At 33.4% G+C, this 13,397-nt stretch overlaps 1 protein-coding gene across 1 annotated transcript; it reads left to right on the top strand.

The window, feature by feature from the left end:
• Positions 1 to 3,976: 3,976 nt before the first annotated feature.
• On the top strand, positions 3,977 to 12,647 carry LOC143623278 (protein DETOXIFICATION 24-like). Its single transcript, XM_077094226.1, has 9 exons — positions 3,977 to 4,168; positions 5,332 to 5,578; positions 5,852 to 6,393; positions 6,704 to 6,790; positions 6,873 to 6,929; positions 7,034 to 7,272; positions 7,398 to 7,516; positions 12,243 to 12,329; positions 12,427 to 12,647. The coding sequence occupies exons 2-9, from the start codon at positions 5,333 to 5,335 to the stop codon at positions 12,502 to 12,504; spliced, it is 1,455 nt and encodes a 484-aa protein (XP_076950341.1). The 5' UTR covers positions 3,977 to 4,168; position 5,332; the 3' UTR covers positions 12,505 to 12,647.
• Positions 12,648 to 13,397: the final 750 nt, after the last annotated feature.

The raw sequence follows: 13,397 nt of genomic DNA, 5'->3' as shown, positions 1-13,397 counted from the left end.
TTTTATGAGTTAACATGTAGCTAGGGTGTTATTCGGGTTTTGGGTTTTTCAGGTCGGGTTCTTTGGTTTCAAAGGTTTGAGTTTAGATATGAAACCAAACCCAAATCTCTCACGGTTTTTAGGATTCAGGTTTTCTTGGATCGGATTTCGGGTAAAAGTGACAGCACTACACATAGCAACATGACTGCGTGGATCAAAGTTTTACGTATGTTTTTCAGTTCAGTTTAACGGTCCCGCCGCAAGGGGCTTCAAAATTCTAGTTTTTATTGAAACTGTCTATTTATATTAATTTTTTAATATTTGCCATCTAGTTATTCCCTCCTAAATATTACGTCTATTAATTACTATTTATTAATTTTTTTTAATTCCCTCTCAAATTACTGTTTCATTATTTCTAATTTCACTATGATTTTGTTATTGCTTTTTTGGTGGTTCTTTTTTACTTTTTTCCTCATAAATATTTTTCAGCATTCTTATCTTTTGTCTCTTTTCATAGAATAACTTGATTCTATATATTCTTACTATTTTAAACCCCTTAGATTTGATTAAACATAATAATTCTACTATTTTCATCACATGAATTCATCATAAATGTTTTTTATACAAAATCTAGGAGCTATGTAAAGAGAAATATGAAGTTTGGTCTAGAAAGAACTTATGACGGACCTCCATAAAAACGTTATGGCCATTGTCAATTTTTAATATTCAAATACTATTATTTGAACGATATTAATGTTTGATTTTAAGTTTATATCCCTAATTTAGGTTCTATTGATGGTTTACACATTGTATTTTATTTTTTATATATATATATACACACTAGTTTTTACCCCTCATATTACGGGGTTGTGTTTCTTTCTCGTGTCTAATATTAAATATTTTTTTTTGGATTTTAATTTATTTGTTGTAAGAAAGTTAATAATATACTTAGGGTTTGATGAAAAAAGAGTTTCACAAATAAATGAAATGCTATAATCCGTTTAAAAGCTATGGGTTTGGTGAGACCCATGACCCGCTTATTTTTTTTACTATAAAATTGTTTCTTAATATAAATAATATTTTTTTCTTAAAAAAATTGGATACTAATTTTTAGTATATCCCCATAAATTTTCATATCAAATATTTTGTGAGATTAATTTTTAATATAATTAGATGTTATAACCTGTTTAAGGTTATATGGGTTTGGTGAGACCAATGCCCGTGAATTCGGGTCAAATGCATGAGAAGTCTTCATTTACAAATAAAACAATCTGGTGGCTTGAGAGAATTTAATAAGCAACCAGAGAGCTTTTAAAGGTTTTGTTTTATATATATATATATATATATATATATATATATATATAAGATTAAGATTCTTAGTTCTATAGTTTTTCTTTTCTTTTTCCTTTTTTTTCTTTCTTTCTCCCTTTTTTTTTGCTCGCAGCATGTATTGTAATTTATTTACATCCTTATATATTGGTTTATATTATTCGTTTATAATATCTATATATTGTTTTGGATTTTAATTTTATTTGTTGTAAAAATTTAATAATATACTTAGGATTTAATGATAAAAAGTTTTATAAATAAATGAGATGTTATACCAGGTATAAAAGTTATCTGGGTTTTGTGCGACCTATGATCCGCTTATTTTTTTTACTATAAAATTGTTTATTAATTATAAATAATATATTTTAAAAAATGGATATTAATTTTTAGTATATCCATATTTTATAGGATTTTCATATCAAATATTTGATTAGATTATTTTTTAATACAGTGAGATGTTATAACCCTTTTAAGGGCTATCTGGGTTTGTGAGACCATACCCATGAATCCGGGTTAAATATATGAGAAGTCTTCATTTAAAAATAAAGCAAACTGGGCCTTTAGAGAATTTAGGGAGCTTTCGTTTATATATATATTTAAGACAAGGTTATGTACCCGTGTGAAACAAAGGTTAATTTAAATAATTTTTTTTAAATAAAAACGTTATGTGAAATACAAAAAATATGTTGAACATATATAAAGATATAGTTTATGATAGACTAATTTCACATTACATAATATAGAAATTAAAAATTGTTGAAAATTCATAAATCTCTAAATGTTTTTTTGTATACAATATATGTAATTTTAGTTGTAACTTTACCCTCTATATCCTAATTAATAGTTTCACTTTGTTTTGCTTTTAACTCTAAAATGCAATACATAACTGACTATAAGTTAAAATAGGTTGTCCAAGAAATAAACCAAGAGTGATTGGCATCAGTTTTTATTTATCTTTATTATAAAACATACATAAGGTGAAAATTTCATTCTATCTAAAGGTATATAACTTTTTTTTTCAAAATAAAATGTGAGTTTCAATTTTGCTTTCAAATATGATTTTAGATTCTATAACACGACTACCATGTTATATTTTCACATGTACTTTATTTTCATTGCGTATGTCACTTTTCTAGTTAATATTTTAAGCAGTAACACTTCAACATCAGCTTTTGAGACTAACCTATGACAATCATAGATTTTGAAGCCATTTAAAACATTAGGAAGGTAATACTTTGTTTTAACGTATAATTTTATTTTTGACAGATACCATTTAACCAATGGTAATATTTTTCATCTCTCGGAAACATGGATAGTAAACGATTGTTAGTTTCTTGAACAAACTCATTTTTTGGTGCAAGTATTACTCGTTCACTAAAGAAATCTATATTTTTTAAATCAGGATATATAAAGTCAATTTATCATCTGATTAACAGTGTGCTTAAGTCTCACATTTTATGTTCCTAGAGTAAAAATTTGTCTTATCCACCTAAAAAACTAAAACATGTAGTCTAGTGTTTACATTTTTTTGTGGATTTTTATGATGATGAAACATAAATGATGGGTTGATTAAATATATAAATAAACAATAGTAGTTGTAAATGGATACATTTTTAAACCAACCTGTAGATCGAAACTCATTCTAATCAAAGACTGTTTTGATCTGAACCATGTTTGATCCTTTAACCGGTTAAAGAAACCCGTTCGTTAAATTAACATAAACAATGAGAATACATAAATAGTGAAATGATCTCTTAAAGGTTTTAATGAAAAAACTTGTAATTTAGTAAGCAATAATATATTTTTAATAAGTTAAATTTTATTGAAAAAATTAATTTTTAATTAAGCTTGCTCTTCACCCAGTGATATCATTCCTTAAACATTAATATTAATTAACTAATATAATATATTTAAACCTTTATTTTTCAAATAATTATTAATAATCAATATGAAAATCGATTACTTATAAAAGCTTAATATTAATAACTAATACAATATATTTTTGTAAAACAAAATAATAATTTTATGTTTGTATTAAACTTTTTAAATAAGGAAATAATTATTAAAAAAGAAAAAATCATTCTTTAACATGCCATTCACTAGATTAGCCAACTAGGATGTCAATTAATACTATTAATATTTATAGAATTAATAACAAAGTTGTATTTTTTTAACCACCCGTGTATTACATAGACTCTATCCTAGTTGTAAAAAAGAATGAAAACGAGCAAAGTGCTTTATTAGGTAAGTAAAAATAGTTAACTTTGCCGGCTAAAACATGACGGCTAAGAGAGAAACAAAATGTGAGCTGACTAAATATTTAAGAGTCAAGGATGGCGGCTAAATAACCAGAGATGTAGGCTAAGTTTAGTCGCTTTTGACATGTGTCAAATTTTTATAGGCTAAAGATGAGTTCTGTTTACTTTTCACAAAATTCCGTGTCCATAAAGTGACGGCCAAGGCTTAGCCGGCTTCGCTGACGTGTTACTTGTTTATTGGTTAAAAACTTAATGATTAAAGAGATGTAGGCTAAATTAGCCATGTCTATTTTGATAAAATTTAGGTTTAACTTGTTTATTTTGATAATTAGCCCATTAAATAAACATGATAAAAGTGAACAAACCACAAAGAACAAAATAGCGATTTACTATATTTACAAATTAACACACAACCTATTTGATAGAGACCCGATAATGAACAAAGGCCATAGCAAGGATAGATAGTGTAATCTTGCATAAGTTGTATTCGTGACACTATAAATTGACAAATTGCTGCCTCTTGATTCAATAAACAAATATCCCCACACCATCTCCTGCTATGCTTTGTGACTGATTTTTCCAAATCATCGTTTCCTCACACAGTAAGTCTCTCTCTCTCTATACACGTGCGCGCACCCACACATACATACAGACATATATATATATCTCCCTCTACACATATGTGTGTGAGTGTGAGCATGTGTGAGCGTGTGTCTGAGATTTCAATCAATGTTCTTATTTCTTAGTCAAATTAAGTGAGTAGCTTAGAATTGTATATTCAGTTTATAAAAAATCTAATACAAATTAAATTAATAATGCTTCAAAACATGTGTTTGATTAGGTAAATCATGGAGGTGGTGCCTGATATGTATTCATCACTTTCTGATAATTTTATAATATTTATTTTTTAGTTTGAGACGTACGTAGGTAATATTGGTTATGAATAGCGTACACGTTTCTTTGTTATCTTGTTATCTGCATATTTGTTTGGTGTAGAATTACTGGATAGCGGCGTTGAGATAAATCCGAAATTAGAAGTTGACGTTGGGTTGAACTCTATATGGGTGTGTCATGGCCACGTTGCGTTTTAATATGTAAATTGATTATAAAATAGACAGCAAAAACAAAATCTTACTTTAAGAAAATTTGTAGACCCAATCAAGAGTTCCTGTTAAGGCTGCCTAGCTTTTATAATTAATTATGCTTGATATAATTTAAATTAATATCAGGGTTACCATTTTAGCTAGTGAGTTTATTTGTAAAAATGGAATCTACTTATAAATTACAAACATTACAATTTAGACTTAATTTAAATGAGACAGACAAGATGCTTATTTTGGCTTGGGCTCAACTCGTTTAAAAATGAGCAGATTTTGGATGAGTCACGAGCTTTTTAGACAACCGTGATTTCAAGTATTTGGTGGATTATAATCTAACAAGATAAGAGGGATGTGGATTTTGGAATAATGTTCTTCAAATATATATAAAGTATTATGAAATAGGGACACCGGACAGTTGTTGTATTGGCTGCTATTATTTATATCAATTTGACATGTCCGGTCATTCTAATTACGTTAGATTGATATCAAAAGTTACATTTGAGATCGTTGTTCCGGTTTTAATGTGATCAGCAATTGGATTGGGTAGTTTACTGTTTGATCCAAATCAAGCATATCCATACCAAGCATCTCTATATTCCACCTTTTCTCCACCCAACACCAACATGAGTACATGACTAATAAGTTTTCTTATTATTTGATTTAAGGATGGATGATGGGATCGAGACAAAGCTTATTCGACATGAACATGAAGAGGAAGGTGACCTAAAACAAAGGATATGGGTCGAATCAAAGAAAATATGGAGGGTTGCATTACCGAGTGTCATATCAAGGGTTTGTGCATTTGGAACTATTGTTGTCACCCAGTCGTTTATTGGACATATTAGTAGCATAGATCTTGCTGGCTACGCACTGGTTCAAACACTTAGTGTCCGATTTGTCAACGGAATACTTGTAAGTCAACCATTGTTGTTTAGTTATAACTTATAAACAGTTATTTTCAATTGAGCTTAAATGGGAACTCATTAGACTAACATACAGCTACCCATATATATTGATATTAAATGAAGAAAAATGATGATAACTGAATTTAAAATGAGAACTCATTCACATTTATTAGTCTTAAAGAAACCACCTACAAATCATGATAAGTTTGCACTTTGGAACAAAAAAAATTTGACTTTAATAATTGACCATTTACTCGATCATATTCTAATGTATCAACAGTTGGGAATGTCGAGTGCAACTGAAACCCTTTGTGGACAAGCATTTGGAGCCGGACAGACCCACATGATGGGCATTTACTTGCAACGCTCATGGATCGTTGACTTTATTACTTTGACCTTTTTGCTTCCGGTCTTCATCTTTGGTACCCAAATCTATAAACTCATTGGTGAGGAAGACTCGATAGCAAACAGTGGCGGATACATATCATTATGGTTCATCCCTTTCATCTATAACTTTGTTTTTAGCCTCACTATACAAATGTATCTACAAGCACAGTTAAAGAACATGATTATTGCATTGCTTTCGGCTTTGCAATTTGCCATCCATATACCTTTGTCACTGCTTTTCGTGTATAAGCTAAATATGGGGGTCCCGGGAGCCATGCTTGCACTCTCGATGTCTTCGTGGTTTCTTGTGATTGGAGAGTTTGTTTACATTTTTGGTGGATGGTGCCCGCATTCATGGAAAGGATTTACGGTTGCCGCTTTTAAGGATCTTGTTCCTGTTGTAAAGCTTTCATTATCATCTGGTGTGATGGTCTGGTAAGTATCTGCCATAACCTTTACAATTTTGACTATCCAACATCAAACAGAATGTTCTATCACAAAAAAAAAATGATTTGAAATCATTATTACGGTGCTGATAAACGTACTCATTCGGCCATTTTCACAAACTTGTTGGTCCGTCCCTGTTGAAAAAAGCATCTTTCAAAGTTTTGGGGTATGTTTAGTGTATATAGGGTACATTTAGACACACCATTCAATTCTTTGCTAACTAAGGTAATTAAGTTAAGAAAACCATTCGTTTGGCTTTGAAAGTCAAGTTGGTCTGACCATTGTTATTAATGTGTAGCTTGGAGTTATGGTACTATGCTGTTCTAGTCTTACTTGCTGGTTACATGTCGGACGCCGAGGTTGCAATATCCGCCTTCTCGATTTGGTATCAATTCGTGTTATTATTTATCATGTTTTGATTAATGTCAGTAGAAGGTCAATATTTTTATATTCAAAACTTTTTGCAGCCAAAACATTAACTCGTGGGAGTTTATGATAAGCCTCGGTTTCTTAGGTGCTGCATGGTAAGTCATCGATGATCTCATGAGAATCTTCTGTTTTCCGTGTATGTGACTAATACAACTTGTGTTGTGACTTGGACACATATATATAATATATGTATATGAAGTGTTCGGGTGGCAAATGAATTAGGGAGAGGAAATGCAAAAGCAGTGAGGTTTTCCATACAAGTCTTGTTGGGGACTTCCACTGTGATCGGTCTGTTCTTCTTTGTTCTTTGTTTGGCGTTTGGTAAAAAACTTGCATACTTTTTCACGGATGATGATAGAGTTGCGGATACAGTAGCAGATCTTTCTTTGCTTCTCTCCTTTTCGGTTCTGTTGAACAGCATTTATCCTGTACTCTCTGGTAACTCCTTCCATTTTAGTTCCTTCGACTTGGTTCTTTCAAGCGCTCTCTAATATCTGGGAATATTTACAATGTTAACTGTAATTTGTAAATACTCAATAGAGATATATATTGTTATTAATCAGGTGTGGCAGTTGGAGCGGGTTTGCAGTCAGCTGTTGCGATCGTTAACCTCGTTTGCTTTTACTTGATTGGTATTCCAGTGGGAGCATTGCTCGGATATGTAACGACTCTAGAAGTTAAGGTACATAAAAATAATGTTCTAAAACTCGAAACTCTTATATGGCCCATTTTTTTCGATTATTAATTTGTAGGGATGTGATAACTAGACACCAACCCTATCTCACTGACACCGATTTTCCATGACCTACATGAGTCGTATAAGCCTATATGAGTCAAATAGAGATCGCATGCACGGAAAATGGTATGGAAATGCTAGACTTGTGGTTTGACCTGTCTATATACCTCGTATAGGCCTCTACGGACCATATAGAACTTGACAGATTGTATAGTCAAGATGCATAGAGTTCATCACCAAAGAGTTATATATCTCATATAGGCCCTATACGTATAGTTAATCACTGAAGAACTACATGCCCCGTATAGTCCCTATATGCCTCGCATATATATATCGAATAGGTGTGTACAACTCAGATACATCTATACGACAGCATGTATAACTCACAAAACTCTGAGTCTACTGGTGTAGATGACATGCTCTAATAAAAAACAAGTATTTATAAGACTTAAATACCTATAACTAGTATAGGTAAGTAAGGTCGTCTCCATAGGGAATCAGTGGAAAGTGCACGTAAAGTTCATAATTATTAATTATTATTTTAGGCGGACAAACGATGTTAAGCGATTTATAAAAGATGATTTAATAAAACAAGATTACTTTAAGTAGTCTGTAAACAATTATGAGAAAATGATTCACTTTAGGTTCAGTTAAGGTGATAACCGACTAATCACGGATTCATAAAGATTAATTGCGTGGTAATTACTAAACCTAACAGTTGGGTTGTGAGGTCAAACGATACCCTAATCGAATTGTTGGCACAACTGAACCCCAGTTTACCCAATTACCAGTTTAATGTATGAAAATCAATTTTAAGTAATGACTAGCGATTATTAGTTCAATGACATAAGAGCTAACCATACATGTGATGAACACCACCCGAAAAGTGATGCAAAGTTTGATAATCAAAATCATAAACTGTTTAAACAATCATTGCTAATGTAAAACAAGATTAAAGACATTCAATCAAGTTCATATTCATTCAAAATATAGAACCTGATCAAAGTTAGTTTACATAAAACCCTAGCCTAAAGTGAATACAATGGTTTAGCCTGACATCGACATCACGAAGGATTCGCTTATCTGATGAAATGATGAAAGCATGCGATTAACTGACGAACCGGAGGCTTCGAGATGGTAGAAAATCGTCTTAGCGCTTTTACTTTGTTGCTAGAATGAAGGATAGGTCGAAATAGGCGCTCAAAACTGATTATATTGAAGTTAGGTTAATTTTTCTAACAGTTCATACAATTACACTTTTAACAATAATACTAATAAAACAAAAAAAATTATGAAAACGAAATAACCTGATAAGAAAAATAAGCCACTCAAATATGCTCGTGCGTGCGCTTAACGAACCCGGCTCCTTAATTCACTCAACAGAATCTGCAAACTCTCACACGTGTAGAAGCACACTTCACACAACTGTTAGGATATGTCTTTTATACCGTTTGCAAAACTGTTACTTTTAATTACCAAGCCAAATTAAATAAATTTGATAATTAAATTTGTTAAACTAGTAAAATTGTTAAATGACCTAACTCACTTTCATAGGAATCACGATTGCATTTAGCGTATGAAACAAGCCCTTTAAACTCCCCGGTAGCCTGGGTGGACGAGTGAGGTCTCGTGAGGGTTTATAGTGAACTACACCCACAAAGTTCATATACAATAAAAATATACATGTGCCTAAATTAACCACATCTAACGGAACATGAAAGCCCGTCGGGTAGTTGCAACTAATGTCAAGATGAGTCTTTACTGCAACATTGCAAACTCCGACTTTTCCCATGTGGCATCCCCACACATACATTTTGCTACAGTGGTAGTCGTGAAATAAAACAGTTAAAAAAATTACAAAAATAAAATAAAACACAAACATAAAATAAAATCTGGTTGCCTCTTGGTTAGCGCTAAGTTTTTGTTAAGGTCTTTAGCCGAACCGTTACTTGAATTGGCGGTGATGGTTGCCTAATGGAACATTTACCTACCGAATTTCCTATAAAAGCTTGGTAGTTAACACGCCTCAGAACTGTTTCCTCTATCATGTTCAGCATGTCTAATAACCCAATACTGGCCGATGAGAATGTACATTTACCTTCAGAGTTTCCCACATATGCCCGGTAGTTAACGCATCGAGCCCACACCCTCTTTCTTGAGATTAAAACACTAGGATTCGATTGTGGTCTAACTGAAAATTTTCCCACAGAATTTCCCATGTATGCTTGGTAGTTGAGGTGTTGTGTCCAGATTTTCTTTCTTTTGATGGATAAGTCAGTAGAACCAATATCAGACCGTCTCTTATTACTTTGCCCATTATCCTTCACCTCTACCTTCATCTTCTTTGAGTTCAAACCAACATACCCAACTTTATCAGTTTAAGGATTATGCAACCGGGGATAAACAAAATAACTTGGGACTATTTAAGTGTCTAATATCTTGAAATGTACTTTGTCTTCAACTCGGTCCACACATTCAACATCCTCATCAGCAACCACAACCGAGGCATTCATTGGCTCTTCGGTAACTAGAGGAATTGGTGTGGTATTATTCTCCACAATCACCTCCTCAAATCCATTCTTTGAAACATCAAGAGCCTCTTCTATCACTCCCTCATCAACCACGACACCACTAGCCAACTTCTTTCTTTTTCTTTTAATTTGGGTTACCTCTTGTAGAAGTTGACTCATAGGTTCATCTTGGGCAGCATTAGACGTTTCTTGAAGATCTAACCTTTGATTTAAAGCATTATTTTGAGCTTCTTGATCTCTCTTTATCTCCTTCAAAAATTCCATAACGTCTTTCATAGAGTCTTCTTTGTTACCCGAGGAATTTTCTTGATCTTGCTGATAATTCCTTTAATATGTGCCACAATGATTATAATATTGAGGGACTTCATCGTATATTGGTTGAGGCTGTTCATGGTAGTAGAAGTCCTCCTCCTATTTATAACTCAAAAACGTTGGAGTATCGGGCCCACCACTATCATACTCATCTGACTCATAATATCCCTGATAGTTAGGTGTAGGCGATGAATAATTTTGGTATTGTCTATTAAGGCCCTGCTAGTTGATGTTCCTTTGATTATTATTATATTGCTCGTAATAGCTTTGGGGGTTGTATGAAGGTGGTTCTTGATGTGGAAATGAATGGTACGAATCAGCATCTTCCACAAAATTATATCTTTCATGTGGGTCATAGACCCAACTCCCTGTCATTGTGAGTTACCTACACACACATGAAACACAAGAATACCCTGCGTAAAATCAAACAAATAAAAAAAAAAGAAAAAACAAAAACTAAACTAAAGCAAAATTAAATTAAAACTAAAACTAGCACTTTGCGCGTTGATTCCCCGGCAACGGAGCCATTTTTTATGTAGATGTCGTGCTCTAATAAAAAACAAGTATTTATAAGACTTAAATACCAATAACTAGTATGGGTAAGTAAGGTCGTCACCACAGGGAATCAGTGGAAAGCGCAAGCAAAGTTCATAATTATTAATTGTTATTTTAAGCGGAGAAACGATGTCAAGCGGTTTATAAAAGATGATTTAATAAAACACGATTACTTTAAGTAAACTGTAAACAATTATGAGAGAATGATTCACTTTAGGTTCTGGTAAGGTGATAACCGACTAATCACAGATTCATAAAGATTACTTGCGTAGTAATTACTAAACCTAACAGTTGGAATATGAGGACAAACGATACCCTAACCGAATTGTTGACACAACTGAACCCCGGTTTACCCAATTACCAGTTTAATATATGAAAATAAATTATAAGCAATGACTAGCGATTACTGGTTCAATGACATAAGAGCTAAGCCTACATGTGATGAACACAACCTATTAAAGTGATGCAAAGTTTGATAACCAAAATCATAAACTGTTTAAACAATCAATGCTAATGTAAAACAAGATTAAAGACATTCAATCAAGTTCATATTCATTCAAAACATTGAATTTGATCAAAGTTAGTTTACACAAAACCCTAGCCTAAAGTGAATACAATGGTTTAGCCTGACATCGGCATCATGAAGGATTCACTTATCTGATGAAAGGATGAAAACATGCGATGAACTGATGAACCGGAAGCTTCGGGATGATAGAAAATTATCCTAGGGCATGTACTTGGTTTCTAGAACGAAGGATATGTCGAAATAGGGGCTCAAAACTGATTATATTAAAGTTAGGTTAGTTTTCCAATCTGGAATGATGTTAGCGTAGATCACAGGGGTGAGTCCTTAGCGCCGCACTAAGGACTAAATTGCCCGATCTTAGAGTATATCTAAGATCACACTCAGGACCCTTTAGCGCCGCGCTAAGGGGTATCTGACACATCCTCTTTATTTTCTTCTTTTACTTTGCATAGGAAAATGTGCCAATTGTCATGAGTCTTCTACATCTTCGTTCCAAGCCCATAAATCAAGCCGATAAGCGTCCTTAACATCAAGTATCCTGAAACACATAAACACACTTGAAGTACAAAATTTCACATAATATTTAAACTAAAAGTAAACAAATAATATAATAATATACATGACTTTTACCCGACCATCACCAATACGACTTATATTGCCCTATATGAGTTGTATGATGCATGGTGTATGAATATAAGGTGGTAGTACGTGTCTGGTTGGAAGGAGCCTAATTTTTATTACTTAACAGGGTATATGGCTCGGAATGATTGGTGGTGTATTGACACAAACAATTACACTTGTGTATATGACTTGGAGAACGGATTGGGACGATCAGGTACATACATGAGAAATGAACCGGAAGTCACACCTTGCATTAGAATTTTTTTCTTCATTATTTCGTATTAACAAGGATTATTCTTTGCCTCATCCAGGTCGAAAGGGCTTCACAACGCCTCACTCGGTTTTACTTTAAGTCCGATTATCCAGAGCCAATTTCTAACAATCTATAATAATTAAAAAAGCATATGCGTGGTTGGTTGTCCGTACATATCTATTTCATTTTTATTTGCATTTTTCTTAATTCTATATCTAATGAACGAATTTATGGACTTAAGTCCATTGATTGTTTCTTATTTTGAATTAAATAAGGAGGTTGAAACCGTAAAGCAAAACATACAATGTGACAAGATATGTGTACATAATATATATAAAATATTAATAAACTAATATTCAGGTTCTCGCTTTATGACAAGGGCATAAAGCATGAAAATAGTACCATTGAAATGTTTTATCAAGCACGTCTAGTGGAGTGGAGTGGAGGGGGGGGGGGCATTGGACCCGCACTTTGTGTGACATCTGCCCCGATCCGACCCGACCCAGGTACCCGTTTCTCCGATCCGATCTCTTTCTTTTATGATTTAATATTTATTTGTACTTATACTTTATTTTTAATAATAATAATATTTTCCTTCCCGCCTCTTCCTCTCTTTTCCTTTCCTCCGTCCCGTCCCTCTTCTTCTCTCCGCCTTCTTTTCCCTCTTGTTGCCGTCCCGCCTCTTTCTCTCTCTTGTCGCCATCCCGCCCTTAAGCCTTGAACCCCTTCTCTTATTTTTTTGTCCTTTGTTTCTTCCCGCCTAAGGTTGTCTGCGCAGCTCCACGCGCCAGACTCCTTACAAGGAAGCCTGCGCGAAGACCAGTTGTTCCTGCGATACGCGAGGCGAACTGTTCTCGCAGCGCGCTAAGAATTGTAGTTCTTCTCGCAGCGCGCTAAGGACGGTAGTTCTTCCCGCGACGCGCTAAGAATTGTAGTTCTTTTCGCAGCGCGCTAAGAACGGTAGTTCTTCCCGCGACGCGCTAAGAATTGAAGTTCTTCTCGCAGCGCGCTAAGAACGGAAGTTCTTCC

This window comes from Bidens hawaiensis, unplaced genomic scaffold (genome assembly GCF_021521415.1).
Source record: "Bidens hawaiensis isolate Kalapana, Puna unplaced genomic scaffold, B.hawaiensis_p1.1 tig00003356_1, whole genome shotgun sequence".
Taxonomy (NCBI): domain Eukaryota; kingdom Viridiplantae; phylum Streptophyta; class Magnoliopsida; order Asterales; family Asteraceae; genus Bidens; species Bidens hawaiensis.
The sequence above is the reverse complement of the archived record's forward strand: the minus strand, read 5'-3'. Positions and strand labels throughout refer to the sequence as shown.